Source organism: Photinus pyralis, unplaced genomic scaffold, assembly GCF_008802855.1.
Source record: "Photinus pyralis isolate 1611_PpyrPB1 unplaced genomic scaffold, Ppyr1.3 Ppyr1.4_LG2, whole genome shotgun sequence".
NCBI classification, from domain to species: Eukaryota; Metazoa; Arthropoda; class Insecta; order Coleoptera; family Lampyridae; genus Photinus; species Photinus pyralis.
The window spans coordinates 4,626,983-4,654,527 of NW_022170403.1; the positions used below are offsets into that span (position 1 = coordinate 4,626,983).

The window sequence follows — 27,545 nt, forward strand, 5'->3', positions numbered from 1 at the left end:
TTTCAATGCTGGCTGTGGCTTCAAATGAGTACGAACTGGCCGTAAATCAACGATGGAATTCGCAAGAAGCGAAATAAATTCTCCAACAAAACGTAACTCGGTGCTGAACGTAGCAAAAGGCTGATTTAAAATTGTCCACGAGACGTAACTCTGCTCTGACTGTGGCTAGAAGCCGATTTTAAAGTTTCAATGAAACGTAACTCATCGTTGACTGTGGCTAAAAACTAATTTCAAATCTCAACGGAACGTACTTCCGCGCTGAACGGGGCTAAAGGCTGATTTAAAACTTCCACGGAACGTAGTACGGCGTAAACTCTGCCTAAAAGCGACGCTTTTCCTCTTAACGTTCTATTTAAGGTGAAACCCCTTCTTCCTAAAATCAAAATTACAACAACCAATAATACACAGTTGACAACAAAGACTATCCCCTCAACGTACGTTAATGCAATTGATAACAGATAAGGACCAAACAAAATTCCCAGAAATTTCTACATTAAAAATCCGATACAACTGAATACCGAACGATCCTCGAGATCTTCGCACATACATCATTTTTACAACACATCTTAAGGGATTCATGCTGTCCCACCAGATCAGCAGAGCTTGTAAAACAAATTTTTGAATCGGCATTAGTTTTACTCTTATTCGAGGTCCGTATATACAAAATCCCCCCATTAAATATCTGAACAAATAAAAAATTTGAAGTAGCGCATGCGCAAAACAAACTACAAACAAACAACATACAAAATAAATATATTAACAAATAAAAAACCTGCGCAAAACAAATTTGTTGATTCGGGATTAGTTTTACTTTTATTCGAGGTGCCTACTTTCATTTAAATATCTTAACAAATAAAAAAAATGGGATTGCGCAAATATAAAAGTGGTAATGCGCATGCACAATGCTTTTTGCATCTGCATAGTCGCCTGAAGTTTAAGGAATATTTACTAACACATAAAACCGGACATTCATATGTTCTTTGTAACAAGAGTTGTAAAAGAAACCCTTTTTGGAGCTTTGGGCGGTGTTTGGGCTGTAACTTTTTGGCCCGTTGTATATACAGGGTGAGTTTTTTTCATTTTAAGCATTAGGATCTCGAAAACGTAAGACATAGAGATTCGGTTAAATGAGAAAAGAGTTGTCGTTTTAAGAGCTTATTCAAGATATGCTTTTGTTTTTTGAAAAAAATCCACAGTTTACTAGATATGAGCGATAAATAGATTTAGTGATTTTTCTTTTACATGTTGTAGCATCGTTAGTATTAGAAATACAGAAATATGCAAAGAACAAAAATTGTAGATTTTTTTCCGGTTAATAAGGTACATTTATTAATTAACATTCTTCTTTTATAATTTTCGAGTTATAACTCAAACTTAAATTTTTTTAAATGGCAACCATAGCTGGATGTGACATTTTTAAAAAGGGGATTTTTTTTATGTTTACGATGGTGTAAGGTTTATTGTACCATTGTATGTATATACAATGATTGTACTAACTTTGGCAAGTCAACATGATACAGAACTGTTTGTGTTATTAAGAGTAGTAAAAACAGAGTTTATCATGGGAAACATTTTTGTTCTCTTAATTACGCAGTCTATTATAATATTTAACTTAAAACTTTAGTGCCGCAAATAGAACGATAACGAAAAGAAATTACGAAATATTACATTTAAATTTCTACTTTGAAGTAATTACATGTAAAAAAATTAATTTATCTCGGCAAATGTTCAAAGTGCCCATCATTAATATTTACACACAAGCGGCCTTTTCGCGATAGAATTTACAGCTTTCCGTATTATACTACCATCGAAAATGCGAAAGACCACAGCATCATGTAGTCTTTTATCGCATAAGTTCGCTGATAAATTAAACCCTTTTAGAACACCGAAAAGGAAAAATCTAAAATTGAAAGATCTGGCGATCTTGGTGCCAAAGGGCCGTCCCGTTCCTACCTATATAATATATATAGCATGGAGTTCCACAAGGCTCTATCTTGGGACCATTATTTTTTATTGTTTACATTAACGATTTCTTTAAATTTGTGCATCCCAATGACTGCATTGCTTATGCGAATGACACTTCGTTAATCGTATCAGGCAAAGATGCTTCAACTCTTACCACCAAAAGCCTGAACTTATTACAAGGAGCATCTACTTGGTTCGCTCACAATAACTTAAAATTAAATAAAGACAAAACACATATTATTACCTTTTCAACAAACAGCAAGCTTGTCACGGGCAAATGTGCTAAAGTGTTAGGAGTTTACGTAGACGATAGGTTGAGTTGGAGCAGTCATGTCGACCATGTTATACAGAAATTGTCAAAGTCACTCTTTGTACTAAGGAATCTTAAACGATCAATCAGTGCAGATACTTTAAAATCCTGCTACATCGCACTATTTCACTCCCATCTGCAATATGGTGTTATGTTGTGGGGTAATTCATCTAAAGCATATAAAGTTTTTATTCTTCAAAAAAAAGTAATTCGCATGATGGTAGGTGCTGAATATCGTGCGCACTGTCAACCCTACTTTAAGCAATTGCGCATTATGCTATTACCATCCATATTCATTTTTGTGGCACTATTGGAAATTCCTAAAAATAAAGGTAATTTTGTTACAAACGACCTTGCTCACTCTTACAATATCCGTGGAGCAAAAAATATTAGGACACCCTATTGCAGATTAGAGATATAAAAACAAAATAGTCTACGAGTAGAGTTTTACAATATTCTTCCCGAATAACTACATTAATTTTAAAAAGAGTGTTAAGAAGGACATGCTTAAACATTGTTTCTACTCCGTGCGCGAATATTTAAATACTAAGATGACTGTTTGTTCCTAATAATGTTAAATGTTTTACGTTTAGTTAGTCACATATTATATTGTTTGGTCCATCAATCATTTTATTGTGTATTTTATATTATGTTTGTATGTAGAACTGGACGTGTCGTAAACCAGATGGTATATAAATATTATTGTTATTTTGTTTATTTATTGTTTTCCATGGCATGATACGATCTACTTTTAATAGTGTATTGAATATTTAACTTTCATAGTGAATTTTCGAAAACGCCTTTAAATATGTTAAATGTGCCACAGTTACACTATCACCTATCTCACTAGATGTTGTTTTCCATGGCAAACTCTGTTTATTTACCTCTCAATAATACCAAAATTCCTGCAGCGCGTTTAGTTATTAAAGTACATTTAGCAAACCTTATATTGTTATAAAGAGAAAAATTTGTCCTTTTTAAAAATGTCAAAGCCAACTATGACTATCATTTAAAAAAATTAAAGTTTGTATACTCAAAAATTGTAAAATATAGAAGGAAATTAGTAAGTTCATAATGTTAAGCATTAAAATGTCTAAAACTTCTATTCGTGTCAGTTTGCTGTATTTCTAATAATAACTATTCTACAACAATTAAATGAAAAATCACTACCTACCTAAATCTGTTTTTCGCTCCTATCTAGTAAACTGTGGATTTTTTTCAAAAAACAAAAGCATATCTTAAAAAAGCTCTTAAACCGACAACTCTTTGCTCATTAACCGAATCGGTATGTCTTATGGTTTCCGAGATCCCAATGCTTAAAATGAAAAAAAAACTCACCCTGTATATGTTAGGAGTACAATTCCTTTTCTAGGTATTTCTTTTAGCATTTTCAGTGTGATGTGATCAGGCCCAGGTGATTTTCTGGTATTTAGAAGACCGATTGCTTTTTTAATTTCGTGGGGAGTAATTAGTTTTATGTGACCGGTCTTTTCCATAAGACTTGGCAATCATTTCTTGTGTTGGTGCAGCATCTTCAAGGCTAAATACTTCAGCCAAGTGTTGTGCAAACAGATCGGCTTTGTCCTTGCTACTTCTAGCCCAGTTTCCAGGAATGGGGGTATCTTTGCGGATTAGATAGTTTCTTTGTATTGGTTTTGTGGAAGCTTTTATAGGTTTCCATATTGAATTGTCAAACCGGTTAAGATTAGTGATATAATGCTAGAATTACTTGTTGAATGTAGTTTTGTCTCCTGGTGAATGATACCGATGCCATCTGGCTCGGGCTTTCCTTTTCTCTATAATCAGTTTTTTGATTTCGAACGAAATGTTGAGAGATCTTCCTTGGACTTTCAATTTTGGTGTAGCATGACTTGCTGCTTCATGAAGCAGTGAAATTAGCTTGTTTGTAGCTTTTTCTAGCTTCTTGAGTGATTTCAGGTTTACAGTTTCATTGATTTTGTTTTTATAGGCTTCCCAGTCGGTTCTTGAGTTATGCAGTCTGGGTATTTTTTTAACATTTATTACTGTTGTAGCAATTGTTGCGATTACAGGCGTGTGATCCGATGACAGATCGTAATTCGATTCTATGTGTATATATGAGCTGGAAATACCATTTGTGACAAAGAAATCCAGCATGTCTGGTATTTTCTTAGGATCTGACGGCTAGTAGGTTGGGGTGCCGGTGGCTAGGAATGAATACCTTTTCTATAGTAGTGCTTTGGACATTTCTTTTCCCTTTGTAGTAGTGAAAAGTAATCTCCATAAAGTGTTCACTTTTTGTTCTGCGTAAGACACGACAAGCTTGCTTCTTTTGAGAATCACTAAATTGTATAATACAGTATATACAGAATGATTACTTTAAAAGAATACATACGTACAAATCTGATATCGCTTTTCAAAGCTGCAACCATGTAGTAAACATCTATTAAATGCTGTAACATTTATATTTTACTCCCTAGCTATAAAATTCAAATCTAACGTTTGGGCTATTACTGTATGAGTTGGTAGCAAGTAGCAAACCGTCTTAACAAAATCATCACAATAAACAAGTGCCGTATTTCCGATTCAAGTTCGTGTGAAGATAATCAAGAGCCATTGAAGTACAATTATCTTGATTAAACTTAGGTGATTTAGTTGTCTCCTATAGCTACTATTAGGTACAGGCTTCGAGGATATTGGTACTAGAGAAAGGTGATATATTGCAGCTTAGACAATACAATTATGGGGAGACCCTATCGCAAGGATCAAATTACGATTCAATAGAGTAGCATTAAATGAGAAATAGTCGTATAATATGGTAGGTTCTCCATCTTGCGCTAATTTATAGATTGATCACTTGTATGAACAATTTCATAACAATAAATTACTTTGATTAAAACTATACGATCCACTCTAAATGTGAAATTCACAGGGGAGCTGGAAGGATAATTAATTCTTCAATATCTGTTATACGCCTCAAATGGGGGATTGTGTGTTTTCGTCGATATCGAGAAGAGCTCTTACAATTGGTTATTTTTCGTGTGCAGATGACAGCCACCATTTATTTACGTATACAATTTTGAAAAAATTATATGCTCTGCAAGGCAAGCAAATTAATTAAAATTGCAACTAAATATCCCCATATTCAGAGGGAATACTTACACTCAATAACAATGCCTGTGTATTTAGGCAGAACCTGTTTAGTAATTCTATTGCTTTAATGGTATTATTCCAATTGCGTATGAAAACAACCGTTATGATTGACTGTTTAATTAGGGTTTCAAATCAAATTCGTACTCACTCATCCACACAATGGCCGGCGGTTGCGATCCAATTTTCGTTTAGAATAGCACCTCCACATCGATGAGTGCTTGAAAAGCCAAAAAATGAAGTTCTCCTCACAGACACCTACAAACAATTAAAAAAATGTTATAATTAAATTTTCTTAGCATACAATCAAGTTGCACGATAAACTATATTATATTCATTTCACGTTGTCATTTATTACACACACGTGAAATTTATAAACAGGTTAGGTATGTAATTTAAAAAGAAAGTATGTACAGACCTTTTCATGGCAATAATAAATCAATTCTGGGAAAATTATACGATTCCTCGATTGCAGTAGGTATTGCTATATGTAACATTTAAGATAAAATAAGGATGTTAGGAACCAATATTGAAGAAAATCTATATTGGAAGTAAAATATATTAAGCTTTTTTCTCGACAGGTTTAGATAGATATTAACAATATTTCACATAATGTTCGGGAGCAGCTTCCCTCCTCGTAGTTTTCTAGCAATAAATAACGAAAATATAATTTTTAATGTTCGTGAATGGTACAGATGTAATCCTCTATGGAGAAGGTGTTGAATGCACTCCAATTTAACCCTTGAATAACCACTTTAATAGCAGAAGGTAGGTTTTATTAAATGTTATTGAAATGTTTATGTGATTAATGGGATGTCATGTACAATATCTACAGTGTAATCGGCTGCTCTCACGTAAGTGGTGTCACATAAGCGGGATCCATTTTATTACCTACATAACATTAAATAAAAACTGAATATTGGATAATATAGCAACACATGCATTCACTATGGAAGTTATACGCCAGTTGCAATTGCGATATTATTCATGCACCAAGCGCGAGAACGTATAGTTTTATTTGCCTTTTATAGTCGTAATATTTGGAAATTTTAAACATTTCCACAAATGTAAGATTGGTACAGCAAAATGTGAGAATTTAGGCGGATGAACAAAGAATAATTGAACTCTTGGTTTGCTCTCAAATTTATACCTTTTAAATTTATAGTTGTTTATTATAGATAAAGAAAAAAGTGCTCTTGTATTATATAGATATAATTAGATAAACAAGTATAAATTGCGCACAACTCATGTGCAGATAAAGCGCATTTTTTAACCGAAATAGCTTTTGTTTTAACATCACCAATGGATATATGTCTTGCAGACGTTTCAATCGCCCTTTGTGAGGACCTTCTCCCGACAATCCGTTTTTGAGGTAAAAAGGAATATACCCGATCACGATAAGATTAATTCCTTTCGTTGTACCATGAAGGATAAAACTAGTTTTACTCCCCCCCCCCCGTACACTTTCATAAGAGCACCTTTCATTAGAATACAATGATAAAATTAATTTTTAACCCCACTATTCTGAAAATCCAGCTTTAAAACTACACTTTTTCCATTTAAATATCAGAAAAAATGATTTTCAGAAAAACAAAAATGCAAAATGATTCTCAGAAAATAAAAAATTATTTTAAGAAAATACAAATTTATTTTCAGAAAATTCGCAATGATTTTCAGAGCTTGTCATTTTAAAACGAGGATGCTGTGGACACCAAAACAAACACTCACACAAACGCACAAAGGCGGTAGGCATGATCGTCGCTTTGTCGCACAATACCTGAAGTCATGTAACATAACAATGCTGTTGATAATTATTTGTATATTTAAGTTCGCCCCTTGGAATATAATAATGCTGGTGATCTACAAACATTTTTCAATTTTTTTAATCTACGATATATATTTTCTACTTAGATTACTGTTTTCCTCAGAAGTGGAGGGTCACTTTCGTACTTTACCCAAACCCTTTCTAAAAGTGTTACATAAAGCACTCACCTCTAAACCCTAATCACACCTACTTCGAATTAAAGGAGCCAATTAATGACGAGTATAGATGTTGAGGTAATTAATTTACGTCGGCTCAACTAGCAGATATTGCATGTCTAAAAAGAAAAGGCAGCAAAATAGAAGTACTTATCACGTGTGACATTCCCCTATTTAAATCCAGTGAAGTTAGCCTTTACTTAACTTACCTTAACTTTATAGTTATAAATTATAATTTATATCTATTATTAAGCAGATAAACAAGGACAATAGACTGCTATATTGTGTCGATATCGTGGATGGTTAAATTAGTTAATTAGACACCACACATCACAGGCGTTAAACACTTGGGTAAAGCAAGACAAGGGTTTGATTTGACCACAGACGCAATTTTGTAATTTTTAACTTGTTTCATTCTTATGTAAAGAATAACTGCAAAAATGAAAATGCGGCAAAACGTATATCGGTACTCGATATTTATTATGCAACATCAGCATATCGAAGTTCTACACATCGCTATTCGATATTTCGATGTCGATATACCATATACCTACTCGATATATCGATCGTCGATGTTTTGCCATATTGTCATATCGATATTAGAAAAATATCGATACATATCGATATATCGCCCACCCCTAATCTAGGCAGGTTGCAACTTGCAAGACTAGGCAGGACCATAGCTCTGCCGAAGTAACGTAGAGAAAAAAATACCAAAAACTTCTAGAGCTAAGTTGGTAAGGTGAAATCAGAATATCGTTTACTCAAACATATACAATGCTCAAACTGCGTAAAATTCAGACTACTTCGCGTGGATCGTAGATCACCTTATGTTGTATAAGAATCTGTCCAGAATACATGTCAACTTCTACGAGAACGAACGGATCAAATTGCTGCTGACGCGCCATTTAATTAATAGCGACAAACACCTACAGAGGGCATCCCATTCACTTCTCAAATAGGTACGCTACCAAAGTTACACAAGCATAAGACATAGTTGCAAAATGTGATTCAATGTTTACAAACGATATCGTAAGCATACGGATTGGTACTTGGTAGCATATAGTACGTTAATAGACTAAAATTTCATATTTATGACACACCACATAAAGAAAGAACAAAGATACCTTTCGCCTTTGAATACTTAACACTAAAATGGAAAATTGTAAGCAGCTGCTACTTTCCACATATTTCATAAGTATTTTGTAAACGTTTTACATTGAATTGTTTCAGTCCCATTGTTATTTAATAAGCTTTGTGTAGTATTAGTTCTTATTTCAAAGAATGTACTTACACGACTTGATATTTCATAATCAACAATTTTAATCTCAACTGAACAGCTAATAGAAGGAAATCGATACTATCAACGAGGCGTTTACTTTTTATATCCATCTTAAATTCGCTAGTCTTAATTCGAAAATTCATGGCGGTGCTTGTCAGAATCTTTACTTTTTTATACGAATTATAGCAAAAGAAAAACTGTTAAAGAAACTATCCAGTATCCGGCCATTTATTTTGGTTATACATTACCGTCGTATCAATTCTATTTTAACATGTGGGTTGCGGGTGTAGATTTAGCAATTTATTGGAACGATCCTTAAAATCGTACGCGAATTTATCGAATATTGGAACATAACGTTTTATTTGCTCCTGCGAGTAGCTAGTATTTTTTATGAGACTTTGAGACCTTATTTTGTTTCACGTGTGTGTGATAGATTTTTTAGCTACTTAAAAGTACACTTTACCTCACCTGCCAAGGCCAGCGTCCAAATGGAGCGTTTTTTCCTCCGACAATTCGTGTTTGTGCATGAGCAAATAGGATAGGCAACCCGCAACCTGCAAACAGAACATAAATGTAAAACACATAAGGGCATATGACGTGCCACGCACGCCAAAATCATTCAATTTATGAGGCAACGTAAGAGGCAATCCGTAAAATGTAATGATTCTGTGTTAGAATATAACAACGAGTAACGAGACTGGTTCTGCCGAGTAGATGTTACCATGTAACACCCCCCCCCTCCCCCCATTTTTATAGCTTCCATGAAGTTTCCAAAACACGAAAATCATGCTAATAGCACACAAACTGAATTGCAATATCGATTATATCGATTTTTGTACCGAAAATCGTGTATTTTAATCGTATTTCCTTAGGGGCGTTTTTAAGGCCTAAAATCCGTTATTCGGACATTGGACCCCGAGCTATGATCATGAAATTAATAACAAATTGTTAGAGGGTACGTTAATTAAGCGCTTTGAACAAAAAAAATTGCCAGTTAATGTAATAGAAGTAGTGTGTAATAAGTATATAATATGCAATACAATTTTAGGTATAGTTCGAATCATACACAATATATGTGACACTTCCATGTGGATACATTTTAATAAGACCACTTTTGAATGTACACACAGTCTAAACCTGAACGCCTTGAAAAAACCGACGTCTTAGAGAGGGTTACATTTTGCCGTTTCTGTATCGATCACCTTATACACCCGAGAGGATAGGGACACCTTTCGTATCTTCCATGGGTCGCCTTTTACTTATCGACCGCCTTGTATATCCGAGAGGGCAGGGAACCTCTCGCATCTTCCATGGGCCGCCTTTTTCGTATCGACCGTCTTTTCCGTATCGATCGCCTTTTACACCCGAGAGGGGATGGGGTACCTCTCGCATCTTCACAGACAGCTTTTTTTTTGTATCGGTCGCCTTTTTGGTCTCAACCGCCGATTAACGTCAACCATCTTGTACACCAGAATGCAGAACAGTTCTTAATAAAATGAGTTTTAATGTACCTATGTCATGTTTCCAATTGGTAAATATTCTAATTATGATGCGTGGATAAAATACTGCTCATCTTGTAAAACATGTAGAGAACTGTTTATTGCTATTATAATATAATTACAAACACATACAAAGTTCTACATCAACATTAATTTTTTGAGGTCTATTAAAATATCTGCAAAACATCGTCGAAAAATGCTAACATAACCTCATAAGAAATTGAAGTATTGCGCATACTCTTACCAACTTAAAAAGTGATCATGAAATATGAAGTAACGTAAAGTCACATTTCCACGAAATTAACTTAACATTTATTAAGATTATGGAAAATTTTGGGCTTCTTCCGCAATTTTTTGTTAAAAACGCTTAATTTTGGTACCCTCTATCAATTTTTATTAATTTTATAATCGTATCTCGGGGTCCAAATCATGTCATGTAACCGTTTATTATAGTGTGTTGTGCGTTTTTTATTGGCAAGGGTTGCATTAATTAAATCACAATTATATTCAGTTGGTTGAAAAAGCAAAATGTTTACTTATTGTGACGAAGCTTTTCGAACGTTACCAAGCGCCATCAAGTCGATAAGGAATAAGAGTGTATGCGATTCATTTTTCTATAAAATATGGTATGCCAACGTTCCAGAATTTTCTAAAGGCTTTTTGTTTACTATACATACAAGAAAATTGTATTGTGTTTAGTTTTAATCGTAACATCGTTGTCGAAGTAATAAAATAAATATTAATTAATACTGTAATAAATCTATCCATTTAAAGACCGTTACACAGTGTGTCCCCGGATTGAGTTTTGATCAAAAATGTTTGAATCTCGGTATGATGCTTTGGGATCTCGGCCTGCTTGGTCTGAAAAGAATTTGAAACATTTTCTTACTTTTTACAATCCAAGAGCGATTCTCGGGTGATTAAGAGATGTCAACACTGAATTGAATTTGTTTGTTTTTGTTAACGTATTTAATTAAATTTCAAACCCCCTATTTCTTGCGTTTTATTTATGTTTGCCGATCCTTAGAGCTACACACAAATCTCCTCGAGCAACTCGTTTCCACAACACAATGTAACTCCTACCACTGAACAGTGAACAGGTTTGTTACTTGACGATCATGTGCCATGAGTTTCAGAGTTTCAGTTAGTTTTGGTAGGAGCTTTGATATTTGGTTTTGAGTTGCGCAGTCGTTTCTCGACTCGACTTTGGGTTATCATAAAGCAGGCACAGGATCTTGAGCCTTGACAAATACTAACGAAAATGACTATTGTTTGAGTTTTGTCCGATCCTTCGCTGAGCGAACTACTGCTACTTTCAATTATTTTTAAGGGAATTGTACTACACTCTTATAATTCTGGCACCAGGTAACGTTTCGGAATGGTAGTTTGCTAAATTATTAAATAAAATCAAAAAAGCTACTCAAATTACAGTCCAGTTTTCAGGTTATAACAGCATTAAACAACTTCAGAATTACTAAATTATGTGAAGAAGTATTGTCGAAATAGGAACCTCTTCGAAGTATTTTCAGAAGTGAATGACGACAAAATTTACTTTAAATATTCAAACTTAGTAACGATGACCAAATCAAAGTATTGCTTTTAAATCGGATTTCAAGTCAAGGGAAGTTGGATAAGTCAACCTACTCGTATTTACAAAAGTACATTCAATTTTGATTATATCCAATTCGAGACTTTGACGTTTGTAAAGGATATCAGATTCTAGTAGCCTAAATAAATGTGTTTTTTCTGTGTATATCAAAATGTTAGAGGGTACGCTACCCTACTCACAATAAAAACAGATAGTAATTTGACGCGAAAAGGGAAAGAAATCGGATATACATTGAAGGTATTAAAATAATCACGATAGCTTATGGAAGTATAGGTTGTAAATTTTATATCTTACAGTAGCCAAGATATTTTACTCTTTATATCTTACCGAGACGTGTATTTTCCTTTTACTTGTTTTATTTTATAAAGTGCTCTACTAATGGAAAAGGTTTTCTTACCTCCAGTTTCAGCGCTGGATACCGCAACGGAACTAAACGTAGATGTTGCCGTCATATCCGCAGGAAAAGAAACCTTCACAGAAGTAACTTCCGTGTTTACATTGCCAGAATAAAACGCCGTTGGTTTCGGTCTGAGAAAAGAGAAAGGAACACAGCTATTAATTTTGTTAAATCTTAAAAGCGCTTTAAATATAACTAAATATAACAATGGGAATTATGTAAATGGATTATTCAGTGGTCGGAAACTCAGCGAAGAAGATTACGTATTTCATAAGAAAATGCGTATTTTTTGTAATAAAGAGGATTAAATACTATGCAAAACTGCAAATACGTTAATAATTTAATAGAAATATATACCTAATTATTGCAGAAATTTAAAATCAAACCATCATACATAGTAACATCTTATTGATAAAAACAGAAATGTTGCTCTTAGCAACATAACTCATAGTTAAAATAGTTATTTACGTTATAAGTCCGGTAGGTTACTTGTAACAGTACGAGTTAGACATTATGGACGAGGCGACGTCAGGAGCCGAGTCAAGAATGTCTTAAACGAGTACTGTTACAAGTACTACCGGACGTATATCGTAACGTATTTTATTTCATACTGTAAGTCTGTTCTGTATCATTATTTCATTTCAAAGATTACAAAATTTCATTATATTGTAAAAATCGCATTACCTTGTTTCTGTGGCAACAGCCGTTGCTATAGTTTGTAGTTTGTTTACATTGAATTTTTTCACTTATAATTGCACAAGAGGTTTGTATTTTACCGAGTAAATTTGGGTTGTTTAGCCGTTTAGGTAATGAAAATCTGTTGCCTAGCAATTAGACGAGAAAAACTGTCAACTAATAAAAATGCGACACCGCAGGTGGAGCATTTTTAGGTTGACAGTTTTTCGAGTTCAATGGCTAAAAGGATACAGATTTGAGTTGCAACAACCCAAATTTACTCGGTTTAATACAAACCTCGAGTGTAATTCGGCAGGACAATTTAACGAACAAGAAATTCACGAAACTAATCAATTATTGACAGACGTCAAACTAGTCATATGGGAAAGGATAATGCGATAATTGGTTCGAAAATGAATAAGTGAAAAAACCACTAGTGCATTTGTCGCTGGAAAAGTTGCAGGTAACTTTTGCCGCTGTCAAAGTGACAATTTCACTGCGGCTTATGCGATTTTTTATACATGAGTTGAATTGTCACTAAAAATGGACGCTATAAACGTTGTGGGATGTTCCACTGTTCCCGATACAATCCTGTCGAAATCTCATGAAGCAAGCGAAAAGTTGGTTCCTAAGAAGTCGGCCGCAAGGTATGAAAAATAGTACTAAGTGTTTTGCCAATGGAGGAACGAACATGGGGCGAAACAAGTAGAGGAAAAAGTCATGCTGGTATACTTTTTGGATGCAGTAAGTTTTTGAATTGAGATTTTTCTGCCTGGGTTTCGGTGTTAAAGCGTCTTGGGGCATCGAAAAGCTCATCGACGGCAGAAAAATACATCGAAGGCTCGGTAGAAGGAAAAGTTAAGATTGCTCGTATGATACAACTGATACAAGGCGGCGAAAATTTCGTTGAAGTTCTACAGCAGAGGAATCAAACATTACTAACTCGACATCCAGTAATAACCCAGGTGTCAGTGTTGAGGGCAATACAAATTGTTTCATTGCAATCAATGTTAATGTCTGAAATAAACAATTACAGCCAAATTTATGTTGGGGTTTTTAATTAATTGTGTGAGGATGTCAAATTTGATGTATACAAATAACAGTCCGGTAAGTGTTGCTTAGCGACACATACCGGCTCTGATGCTGTTATAACTCACCTACCGGACCTTAGACCATATAGTACATGGACTGCTAATCGCCCTATGCTTTCAATACAAAATGGATGGTCATGGATAGAGGACACTGTAGTCGTGGGTATGTGAATCTCAGGGTAAACTAAAGTCGTGTAAGCACCACTAGGATCGCTTAAACAGCTTTATAGTAACCGCGTCGTACGGGAAGCTTTAAATACTCAAGTATTATATCCCAAGTGCACGCCAAATACCTGAATATTTTGTACTTATTTGTACCGCGGATACCAAATTTTGTACCACTACATTTTAATCGTTAGGACCAAATCTACATTGGGGTTGCAATTTAACGCCACAACCCCAAGTATTCACATTCTTAAAAATTTTTGTGCCAGAATTTTGTACTCATTTTGTACTAATTTGCACCGTAAATAAGAACTTTTGTACCACTACCTTTTAACAACTAGGACTAAATCTACATTGGGGTTGCAACTTAATGCTACGCCCCCAAGTGTATAGATTCTTAAAACTTTGTGTGCCATAATTTTGTACTCATTTTGTACTAATTTGTACCGTAACAAAAAAAATTTTGTTATCATTAGCTTTTAACCGTTACTATCAAATTAATTTTGGAGGTGCAACTTAACGGTACAACCCCGAATATACAAATTCATACAAATTTTCATGCCATAGTTTTGTACTCATTTTGTACTAATTTGTGCCGAAAGCAACTAGTTTTGTACCACTACTTTTTAATCGCTAGGACCAAATGTATATATGTTGTGGTTGCAACAGACAGATAAGCAGACAAATAGACAGACAGACAGACAGGCAAACAGTTAATTACGTAGATAATGCGTAACACACGTTTTTCAATGGACTATAAAGATGATGTACCTAATATAGGTATTTAGCTATTTACGAGGGTATTTATTTTCAGTGTAAATTGGTATAAAACTTTTGTTATACAGACTCAATTGTTTCTTTGCATCTTCAGTATCTATGTACCTACTCTCGATTTTCTCATTTGGTATTTGTAGCGTTTAACGAATTGAGGTAACGTTTATGTGCTCGATTTTCCGTCGCCTGTCTGTCTGTCTGTTCCATTGAAATCTCGCCCCTGGCCCAGTTAGAGACTTTGGGTGAGCAACAAAATAAGGTACGATGGTATTTTTTACTACCTATTTTAACATTTGGGCTCAGTTGGTCATTGCTGGTTTAAACTGAAGTTAACTTCGGAAGTTAAATTCTGGTTTAAAGAAATGTATTGGTTAATGTCCAGTGTTTCTTAAATCGGTAAAACACTCGTGTGAAATTAGCAGTCAGAATATAGCAGCCAAAATGCCGAAAACGAACAAACGACCAGTGGCTCGTTTACCATAAAAAACAAATTTGCGAATGCACTCTCGCATAGCAGCCATTTTCCAGCAGATAAACTAAAATTCATCTTAGATCCCTCTCTATTCGAAAGGAACAACATAAAACAATAAAAAATTCCTTTTGCAAAATAATTTCACATTTGAATTTAGCCTTAGTATCTTCAAAAAATTGGCATTCACTTACTGACCCACCTCATAGGGTGAAATCTGCCCCCAAAGTGTAAAAAATACATATAGAATCCTTAGAAAAAAGGTTTTACATTTATTAGGCTATTTGCATTGACTGATGATTGAATATTAATTAATATCCGCGCGACTTGATAGACACGGATGGTTAACTTATCCTATAAGCCGTTTGACAGCTTTATTGGGGTAAATTATTGCCTATGTGAATATGGACAAAAAAAACACGTATTCTACCAAGACGGAACAAAGACTCTCTAATGAAGAAATGGTTACATTTTCGAAAAAAATTAATACGTATTACATGCCTGCTTTTAATTTTCATTTTACACTTTCCTGGTGGTGATGAAAAGGAAAACGAAAGTGAAAATCCTGAGGTAGATAATCCAGTTCGAAGAAGAGCATATGTGACATGAAGGAGGTAGAAAACTGGCGGGGTTTGGCAGGTGTACAAAAAAGGAAATATAAATCGTATTTAACACAAAATTCGGAATGGTTAAGAAAGGACTTGAGCCAGTTAAAACCTGTGTTACCAATTGGGTTGTTAAAAAACGGCAACAAGGATTCACTTCGTCCCCTAAATGTGAACGGCGAAAGAGTAGTACTGGCCAATACGTGTGCCTTTGATGCACTTCTTCAGATTATCTGTTCAGCGTATTGCGACAGCGACCTATATAAAAGCTATGCTATGTGGATGCCACTGAAGCAAGCTGGCTAGGGAAATCATCACGCACGGAATCACTTCAAAAGAGTCGCGCAGGAAAGTTATAGTTTGTACAAACCAATTTATGTCAATGAGACCTTTCGTTGGAATACCATGAAGTGTAGAACGTGGTGTTAACCCCCCCCCCCCACACTCGCACACACATTTTCAAAAGTTTTACTTGGCACCACTAATAGAATGCGTATGAAAAATCCCTCACCAATTGGTTGCTATGTAACAGTGGATGCACGTTTCGGAGCCCTCCCTTTAAGACAGTAAAATTTAATGGCCGTCGTAGTTCAAAGTAAGTAGTTCACAAAACGGCAGAAGTGGGTCCGAACGGACGGACGGACAAAACGCAAACAATAGCACATTTTTTTTAATTCTTAAAAAAGTCGCTAAAACATATCCGCAATGTTCTACGTACTGAGATCCCAACCCCCAACACGGACGGATTCACTACTACGAGTACCTAAGAAAAATTGAAAAAAGGGACAAAATAACGTACGTAAAAATAATTTCCTTATAAAGATACATTATATTAGTGCATAATCATGGAACAAAATTGTGACCCCAATATAGATGGGATACTAGTGGATGGAACTCAGTGGTACAAATTTAATGCAAAATGAGTACAAAATCAAGGGTCAAGAATTTTATGAATGTACATACATATATGCACGAGATAGTAACGTTAACATATATTTGATCCTAGCTGTGAAAAAGTACTGGTACAAAATTAGTTACTTACAGTACAAATTAGTACAAAATGATGGCGCGAAAATTTTCATGGTTTTGTATACTCGGGGTTGTACCGTTAAGTTACACCTCCAAAATTAATTTGATAGTGGCGGTTAAAAGGTAATGGTACAAAATTTTTTGCTTACGGTACAAATGAGTACAAAATGAGTACAAAATTATCGGCCATGCATTTATAGAAATCTGTGTACTTGGGGTTGTGGCATTAAGTTGCAACCCCAATGTAGATTTGGTCCTAGTGGTTAAAAGGTAGTGGTACAAAACTTATTATTTACGGTACAAATTAGTACAAATTGAGTACAAAATTGTGGCACAAACGTGTTTAAGACTCTGAATATTTGGGGTGGTGGCGTTTAGTTGCAACCCCAATGTAGATTCGGTCCTAACGATTAAAATGTAGTGGTACAACATTTGGTATCCGTGGTACAAATAAGTACACAATTAGTACAAAATAACGGTATTAATAGATTTGCTATTCTTTTTAGTGGGGGTTGCAACTTAATGCACCCTTTATTACTTTTCACTCAACGTCTTTAGGTAATTAAGTATAACAGGGTTGAGTACAGGGTAAACTAGTACACAGTAGGCACAATGCAATATAATTCTCTATTTTTGAAAATGAACTAAAACAGACACACAGTTTCAAGCTGTTGAGGGAGTTAATACCTTGCAAATTATGCAAGGTGTTGGTTAAATCATTTGAATTCTGGAGATTTGCGAAGATAATGCTGCCAAATGTGGTAAAAAGATGTTTAGATAGTCTCATAAGTTATTTTATACACGTAAAGACGATTTTGTGTGCACGTGTTCCATACGTAGATTAACACTAAGTATATCTTGGTCAAAGAGTCAAAATGTTTCAATATATTCCTCTTGCCCATCTAGGCAGTGTACTCTTTTGTTGCGCAACCAACGATACAATCACAAACAGCAATGCCTTACATGGGATTCGAACCCAGTACCCTTGTAACCAAAGTTCGGCTTACAGCTATTAACATAAACTCAACTAAATTGTCCAGGTCGGCCCTTACAAGGAAGCAAGGACTTACTGATGAACGGACGGACGGATCAAACCCTGGGTATAGCACATTTTATCAACACTGTTTTTGTATAATTTTGTATAATGGTATGTTTCTCAAAACTGTTGACCACTTTCTCTGTCCGTCCGTCTGTCCGAGGCCTTCACTACTCCTACAGTTTTCAAGATATTTAGTTCGTTCTTTTTGCATTCGGTAGCGTATCGCTCTGGCACCTGAGTCAAGGCAAATCTTGACGATTGAACTGCGCATGCGCAGGCTGCGCAATGTTGACTTTTATTTATTAATATATTTTGTTGAAATTTTAATCACAGATACATGTAGTAAAGGCATAGGCAAATATATCGCATATAGTAAAAATCAAATGTGCGCATGCGCAGACTGCGCGTAGCCAACTTTCTTATTTATGGAGATATTTCTTTGAAATTTTAACCAAAGATGCTTATAGTAAAAGAAAACGTATTGCATATTGTAAATATCAGATTAATAAGCGCCTGCGCAGGACGCGCAATATCAACTGCGCAGTAAGTGTCAACTTCCTTATTTATGAAGATATTTCTTTAAAATTTTAACCATACAGGGTGACAATTTGAAAACTTACCACCCCCATATCTTAGTAAATAAACGAGATATTTAAAAAAATCAAAATCCGTTTCGGTAATTCGGAGGGGGAATCACAATGACATAGTTGGCGACGCACCCCCTCCAACCCCTGCGCCCCAGCCACCCCAACTTTTAAATCTTAAATAGTGACCCCCCATGTGTGATACGTCGTTGGAAAGCTCTGAAAAAATGCTTTCCAACCATACCAAATAGCATCACATTTAGGTTAGTAATTATCGTGCAAATCAAAAAATAAACTAATATGATACATTTGAAATCTGTCGTATTAAAATTAAAACGCAACCGGCGAACTAGGGCGCAGGGGGTGTGAGGGGGTGCGTCGCCAACTATGTCATTGTGATTCCCCCTCCGAATTACCGAAACGGATTTTGATTTTTTTAAATATCTCGTTTATTTACTAAGATATGGGGGGTGGTAAGTTTTCAAATTGTCACCCTGTATATGCCTCTAGTAATGAAAAACATAGCGCACATAGGTATGGCCTTTGGGGAAGTATTGATCAATTTATGGGAAATGCGCTGAAGTTACTCGCCTTAGGGCAAAAACCTTTTTATTTTAATCATAAACTAATAGCAACATTGCGTAAATACTTTTTCGATATCTCAGAATGTTATAATATTCTAAATTAATGAGGCTGGTTGTGCTGCAAGAAAGATATATCTATATATCGTTATCTAAATCGCCGTGTTTTTCTTTATGGTGGCAGTTTTACAATTTTTAAACTATTGTGAAACCATAATTTTGTGTTAATGCCACTCATACATTATGTAACAGACAGCCTCTTCAATAGATGTTATATTCACAAACTTTATGTCAAGCTATAAAAATAAAAACCGTAAGTACTAAACTCAAAACTCATAAATTTAAAAAAATGACTGAGAAAATACCAAAATGGCTGTATTTCATTGTTACCTTCATTTATTATTCACGATGACATTTTTTGATGAAAGAACGATATAATTCAATTTTCTACAACCGCTTAAGCTCGTACGAACTTTTAGTGCCGTTCCGAATTTTAAATTTAGTCCACTGCTTCATTTACATTTTATTGTAGCTTAAATGTCTAAACGTACGGAAATCGCTTTCTACTAAAATATTTACTTCTTTGTCGACCAAAAGATAATTTTACTTATGAATTTTTTTGGAATTTGACTTACGAGACGCATGCCTTCTACAAAAAAAAGATCAAATTACATACGATTTTGACGTCTGCGGTTATGCATTTCGCAATATCCATAAAGCGAAAAAACTGCGGGCTGTCAGTTTTTGCGGAAGGGTGAATTCAATCCCCGCCTTTGTGCCGCAGACATTCTCGTTGAAACTTTTTGGCAAAGTTTACAGAGAAATTGCAATTATACGCTGTGTAATCTGCCTAACAGTGCTGAACATTAAAATTTCTCTTGAATATTAAGTTTTATCCAGTAAGTTGTTTCACACGACTCAAATATAACAATGTTTAATGGATTATTCGCAACTATATTTCGCACTGAGGAAACTGTTTATCGGTCAGGCATGTAGAAATTGTAATGGCGCGTCTCACTATAGTAGCAATTAATAATATTCGAACAATTTAATTAAATAGGTACCTTTATATGCCTTTAATTATTAACCGTCTTGTGCAAACTTCGCAACTTCAGAGTGTATAAAGGGAGTAGGAATCCACAACTTGGCTCTGCAAGGACGTTGGAATAAACACGCTGATTAAAAGGCCGATTCTCACTATACATAACGTTTCCATACCATATCCTTTCCATAACCATTCCGTAAATTATTATACCTTAGGAAATTGACCTTTAAGTGATATGTGCGTAAGACATTCAGCCGCGCGCTAATACACATTCTCCTTTCCGTTCACATGGCGAATGTGTTATAGCGCGCGACTGAATGTCTTACGCACATATCACTTAAAGGTCAATTTCCTAAGGTATAATAATTTACGGAATGGTTATGGAAAGGATATGGTATGGAAACTTTATGTATAGTGAGAATCAGCCTTAACAAAACTCGTCATATACTGTAAATCGAGAAATGGGTTATCACAGCAATGCGATTTGGAGAAAAACAGTCTTGGAAAAATAATAATAGACTCGCGTTGTAATCAAGTGCCAAATTCTGGACAGAACAGCTTCCTAGCTCAAACCAGATATTTAAAAAAATGTGTTTTATTTCATACTGTCCGGTAGATGTTCGATTACACTATTAATTTAAGTCCGGTAGGTGAGTTATTACAGCATCAGAGCCGGTAAGTGTTGCGTAGCGACACCGGCACGGATTAAAATCAAGTAACGATTAGTGTCTGTGTCTGATGAAGTTATGTAGGGTCCTTAAAAAAAAAATCACACACGTACATTGGACATCTAGGGATAGTATGTAATTCGTACTTACCAACATACCTATTGATGGGCACAATAGCCAACGCTATCAGGAAAGAGGAAAACAAAACAAAACAAAAAATCATTATAATAATTCCTGTAACTTTATTAAATGGAGTTTATTGTGTAAGTGTTTCTTTGGCTTTGCGTTTGGGTTGAATACGAGTGGGTTGTGATAACGTGGTGTGTTTCTGTGAAGAAGGAGTTTTGTGTTTTTTAATTGTATTTATGGTGTTTCTTTGTTCCTGAGGTCGTATTTGTGAGGTTGCTTGGTTTATTATTATTATCGGTGTTTCTTGTGAGAACTCAGGTCTAGCCTGGTTAACTAATCGCACGGATTAAAATCAAGTAACGATTAGTGTCTGTGTCTGTGTCTGGTGAAGTTATGTATGTAAAAAAAAAAAAAAAATTAAAATCACACACGTACATTGGACATCTAGGGATAATGTAATTCGTACTTACCAACATACCTATTGATGGGCACAATAGCCAACGCTATCAGGAAAGAGGAAAACAAAAAAAATCATTATAATAATTCCTGTAATTTTATTAAATGGAGTTTATTGTGTAAGTGTTTCTTTGGCTTTGCGTTTGGGTTGAATACGAGTGGGTTGTGATAACGTGGTGTGCTTCTGTGAAGAAGGAGTTTTGTATTTTTTAATTGTATTTATGGTGTTTCTTTGTTCCTGAGGTCGTATTTGTGAGGTTGCTTGGGTTTTTGGTGGAGATATTGCAGTATTTTGTGAGCCTGTGTTAAGGTTTTTGCGTTTCGGTTGTATACGAGTGGGTTGTTTCTGACAAGAAGGAGTATTGTGTTTTTTAACTGTGCTAGGGCGTGTAACTTTATTGGATGGACCTGTCTTTGTAGTACATGTTGCGTTACTTGTGTTTATGGTGTTTCTTTGTTCTTGAAGTTGTATTTGTGAGGTTGCTTGGGTTATTGATGGAGATATTACAGTATTTTGTGAGCTAGTAGTGCTGTATAGGTTTCTGCGTTTGGGTTGAATACGAGTGGGTTGTGATAACGTGGTGTGCTTCGGTGAAGAAGGAGTTATGTGTTTTTTATTTGTGCTAGGACGTGTAACTTTATTGGGTGGACCTGTCTTTGTAGTGCAAGTTGCGTTACTTGTATTTGTTGTGTTTCTTTGTTCTTGAGGTTGTATTTGTGTGGTTGCTTGGGTTTTTGGTGGAGATATTACAGTATGTTGTGAGCGTGTAGTTCTGTTAAGGTTTTCGCGTTTCGGTTGAATACGAGTGGGTTGTGATAACGTGGTGTGTTTATGTGAAGAAGGAGTTTTGTGTTTTTTAACTGTGCTAGGACGTGTAACTTTATTGAGTGGACCTGTCTTAGTAGTGCAAGTTGCGTTACTTGTATTTATGGTGTTTATTTGTTCTAGAGGTTGTGTTTGTGTTGTTGCTCGCATTATTGGTGGAGACATTACGGTATTTTGTGAGCCTCTAGTGCTGTTAAGGTTGCTGCGTTTGCGTTGAGTACGAGGGGGTTGTGATAACGTGGTGTGTTTCTGAGAGGAAAGAGTATTGTGTTTTTTAGCTGTGCTAGGCCGTGTAACTTTATTGGGTGAGGGCGTCTTTGTAGTGCATGTTGCGTTATTTGTATTTATTGCGTTTGTTTGTTCAGGAAGTTGTGTTTGTGTGGTTGGTTGAGTTAAGGGTGGAGATATTACAGTATGTTGTGTGTCATGTTGTGACTCTAAAGTGCTGTTTAGGCTTTTGCGTTTGGGTTGAATACTAATGGGTTGTGATAATGTGGTTTGCTTCAGAGGTGAATCTCTGATTGTAGTGTATGTTGTATCATTTGTTGTACTTGTTTGTTCGGTAAGTTGTATTTGTGTGTTTGTTTGGGTTAGAGGTGGAGATATGTTGTGTATGTTGTGTACCGTGTTGTGAGGGAGTGCTGTTGTTTACATGTATACGTTGTGGATCATTTCTGTATGTAGTATCTTGTGTTATGTTTAGAAATTTACGAACAATATGGCATGTGTTGATAATGACTGCTTTTTGTAAATGTTTGTATGTGTTTTTGTCCAAACCTAATAGTTGTAAATTGTGGTGTATTGTCTTTGGTATAACTCCGGTAGCACTAAGAATAATGGGAACTATAACAGTAGATTTCATTCTCCATTGCGTCTTAAGCTCGATAGCTATATCGGTGTATTTGCGGTGTTTTTCTGCATGTGTTTTAGTTAAGTTGTTAGTGTTTGGGATGGCAATGTCTATAATACAAATGGATTTTTGTGTTTTATCTATAAGTGTAATGTCTGGTCTATTATTGTGGATAGTTTTGTCTGTGAGTAGTGTCCTGTCCCAATATAATTTGTGTGTGTTGTTTTCAAGTAAGATCTGTGGCGTGTATTTGTAGTATGGTGTCTTATCTGTTATGAGATTGTGTTTAAGTGCTAATTTTTGATGTATGATTTTAGCTACCTGATCGTGTCGATGTTTGTATTCAGTTTGTGCAATTATTATTATTATTATTATTGTCGGTGTTTCTTGTGAGAACTCAGGTCTAGCCTGGTTAACTAATCTAATTATTACTATACTATATATACTAATTATTATTATTATTATTATTATTATTATTATTATTATTATTATTATTAATAATAATAATAATATTCCTTCTGCTGTAGAATGAAATTTTCGCCGCCTTGTATCAGTTGCATCATACGAGCAATCTTAACTTTTCCTTCTACCTTCGATGTATTTTTCTGCCGTCGATGAGCTTTTCCATGTCCCATGACGCTTTAACATCGAAACCCAGGCAAAAAAATCTCAATTCAAAAACCTACTGCATCCAAACAGTATGCCAACATGACGTTTTTCTCTACTTGTTTCGCCCCATGTTCGTTCCTCCATTGGCAAAACACTTAGTACTCTTTTTCATACCTTGCGGCCTACTTCTTAGGAACCAACTTTTCGGTTGCTTCATGAGATTTCGACAGAATTGTATCGGGAACAGTGGAACATCCCACAACTTTTATAGCGTCCATTTTTCAGTGAAAAAAATTCAATGTCAACAAACTACAAACTATAGCAACGGTCGTTGCCACAGAAACAAGGTAATGCGATTTTTACAATATAATGAAATTTTGTAATCTTTGAAATGAAATAATGATACAAAACAGACTTACAGTATGAAATAAAATACGTTACGATATACGTCCGGTAGTACTTGTAACAGTACTCGTTTAAGACATTCTTGACTCGGCTCCTGACGTCGCCTCGTCCATAATGTCTAACTCGTACTGTTACAAGTAACCTACCGGACTTATAACGTAAATAACTATAACAATCTTACACCCTTTATGCCTAATGTAGCGTTTACCGAAAAAAAATGTAGGTTTTTAACTTTGACATTTTGCTTCTCGGTGTTTTTGTACTAAAACCTACCATATTTTTTTAAGGTTGTACATAGAACAAGAAACTTTTTTGTATAATGCAGTTGTAGCGTGCGTAGGGCAAGGTAGGGCTTAGTAGTAACTATTTTCAGTTGCGAAGCTAAGTATCCTAGGCATAAAATAAAGTCTAATATGAGTTCCCAATTACAGTAAATCTGGTTCAACGGGTTTCATATCATTCAAATGCTTCATGGAGTACACAAATTCGAAAGCATTCGCGATGTCGCTCACGGTAGACGACATTGGACAACTTCTCGATTCCAGGCTGTTTTGTATTGTGAGGCCTGAAACAATGTGACTTCAGCCCAGCAGTTCAAGTGGAGATTTAAAATGCGAGAAAATGGCGGAAGTAACTATCTGGTGAAAGATCGAATTTCAAATGCCGATACATCAGGAGTAGAGTTTTGAGAAATCGCACTCGATCATGACTCGTTAAAGGATGATAAGGGGAACCTTATCGAACACGAATACTCAGGGAGGTGGGAGCCCTAAAGTCATAGCTTCCTCTACAACTCTACAACATTTAGGTGGCGACTTCTGAGGGGTTGTGAAGTGATAAATTTGTGCATCTTATTTTCTTGGAATTTCATGGTTTTTAGAACCAGCACGTGAAAGCCTCAAGGGTATACACGGGTTAGTTGCAGATATAATAATAAAGTTTATTCGTGTACGATTATGTGAAGGCTGTCACATGTCAAGTAAATATACTGATCAATGCAATATAGGCCGGGCGCTAAAGGGTTTGAGCATGCATTGGAAGTCTAACGCAGTTTGACTTTTGATTATTGTTGGGAGCATATAGTAGATGAAAAAATCGATGTCGTCGCATTTCCGCGGAGGGCATCACATGAGGGGGAAGGGGCAAAGTCGCGCGCGTGGCGATTCACTGTATCGTTTCTAACTCAAAGACGGTAATAGTAAGTGCAATGCTTGAAGCGGATATTTACAGCTACTTATATTGTCTACAAAAATAGAGAAATAAAGAAGAGACCCTAGAATGAAACCCTGCGAAACTCCCTGTTCCAAATTGGCGATGTTAGCTACTCAGTTGCCAACTCCGTAAATTCACTACTGAAATTTTGAATACAATCGGAAATAACATTTAGGCAAACGAATCTTTTACTAAAATCAATATCATTATTCCCAATAACACTCGAAATTCCATGTACGCCTCAAAAACTGACAAAACAACTGCATCGCTTATCTCGCACGTGACATTGTTTGTCGAAAAACCAATTCATTCATTCCGATAACAACTTTTTATCAACACCTGACCAGACAAAGCTTTAAGCTTACGTTAAAATTTCGATTAAATGTTCCCTAAGTTACCCGTTTTAAATTTATCTTACAAACTAAATACAGCAAATAGAATTGAATGAATTAAACAATTACTACTAAATTTACAATAAGAAACTAACATTCAATTGATAAATCAACAATTTTTTCCAAGTAACCCACTTCTCACATCATTTGACTGTCGATACAGTACTTACTTAATAGTGTTTTTGTTAATTCCAATCTAACATTCTTATACATCTTTGATAGTATCCCGAGCATGTTAGGGCGTTTATTGTTCAGAAGAATAAAAGTTATTTGTGTTTTACATATGGGGTGATACGGTTATCATTTCCAATGTCTCTTATGGTTGCATGGATGGCGAAATCTGTGAATTTTTCTAAATGTGAATATTTTCATTTTTTATGTAGAATTAAATTCCACATCGACTGATGTTCTCTATACCTTTAGTTTAGATCAGCTTCAATTAACAAAAAAAAGTTGCGTGGCAAGAGGGAAACTCTTACATTTCATATTTGGCCCTGTATTTGGCTATTCTGCTAACAAGGTTGGCCACCGTGGTTTAAATAGTTTTCGAGATATTCCACACATTTTTTTAACTTACTATGCTTCTGTTTCTGTGACACCCTGTACAGAAATACTTCCCATTTCTTTTCCCAGAACTTCCAAAAACTATTGAATCGTTACCTTTTTTAAACGCCGAAACTACAAAAACTCTACACACGAATGTACATGTACTACCTACAGGGTGGAACATAGGCGTTTAACATGGGAAATTACTTTTTCTTTGCGCAAACGTTCCTAATTATTTTACGCAAAAATACTTCAAATAAAAATTATAGAGGTATAAATTCTGCATCTAAATCATGTGAAACGATTATTCTACCTCTTCTTGTACGCGAAAAAATTAATTATAAAGATTCTATTTTCACGAGTTTTTAGTCTAAGTAGCCATGGACTATGTTTTTCTTTTTCACGCAGCCTGCTTTTATTATAAACTATTAATAAATAAAACGCCTCCTTACCTTATCTCTACAACAAGTTGAAATTTCGAACTGATGTTCATACCTTAAACGCCTATGTTCCACTTTTCGATTTACACCCTGTACACCGGATCTTGCCTAAATGCTTACAGTAACAGCTTAATCATAGTTACCTATTCCTGCCGTTCGGAACTAAGGATGTTTAAATACGACCACGAATATAAACAAGTGACTGCCGAATGGAAAGCCTTGTGTCTAAAAAGTAAAAATTGTGTAATGGGAAATGAAATATCAAATAACAAACGGGATCAATTTTGCAGTTCCGTGGGTTGCGATGATATAACAGTCACATGGTACATTGAACAATGAATTCACCTCGTTCATAATTGCAACACCGAATTTACTCAAAATACCGATTGAGTGTGAGTGCATGTATCGGGCATATTAGGTAATAACTTCGACGCGGTTGTCATTTCTAATTAAATTGTACCTACCTACCTCAATTTAATATCCTTTCCACAACTGAAAGTTATTCATTCAAACTGACTTGGAGAAAATTAACATAAAATGTTGAGAAGCTCATTTTATGAATTTATAGGTTAAAAGTTCTGGAAAATTAACTTGGAAATATATTTTAAATTTAAAATTAAAGGACAAGAATAAGTAGAGTACGATAAGTAATAATCTTTCAGTTCCAGTTATCGATTTTCAAACTGAAAAATTTAATGCACACACCGTGCGTTATTTGAAACTGTTTGACATAATATAGTATATTAAGATACAAGTGTATAATCAAGTCTTTAAAGCACGCGCA

General features: G+C 35.2%; 1 protein-coding gene across 2 annotated transcripts in view; it reads right to left on the reverse strand.

The window, feature by feature from the left end:
- Positions 1-20,345, reverse strand: part of LOC116164892 (serine proteinase stubble-like) — a 31,808-nt gene extending 11,463 nt beyond the window's left edge. Inside the window, exons 1-5 of one of the 2 annotated variants that reach the window (XM_031479140.1) lie at positions 20,248-20,345; positions 19,860-20,200; positions 12,172-12,302; positions 9,135-9,220; positions 5,556-5,662 (exon numbers count right to left, since the gene is read on the reverse strand). In XM_031479140.1, coding sequence (XP_031335000.1) covers positions 5,556-5,662; positions 9,135-9,220; positions 12,172-12,226 — 248 coding nt within the window. In that variant the 5' untranslated portion in view covers positions 12,227-12,302; positions 19,860-20,200; positions 20,248-20,345. The remainder of the gene's footprint in view (positions 1-5,555; positions 5,663-9,134; positions 9,221-12,171; positions 12,303-19,859; positions 20,201-20,247) is intronic. The other variant, XM_031479139.1, reaches the window with a different exon arrangement.
- Positions 20,346-27,545: the final 7,200 nt, after the last annotated feature.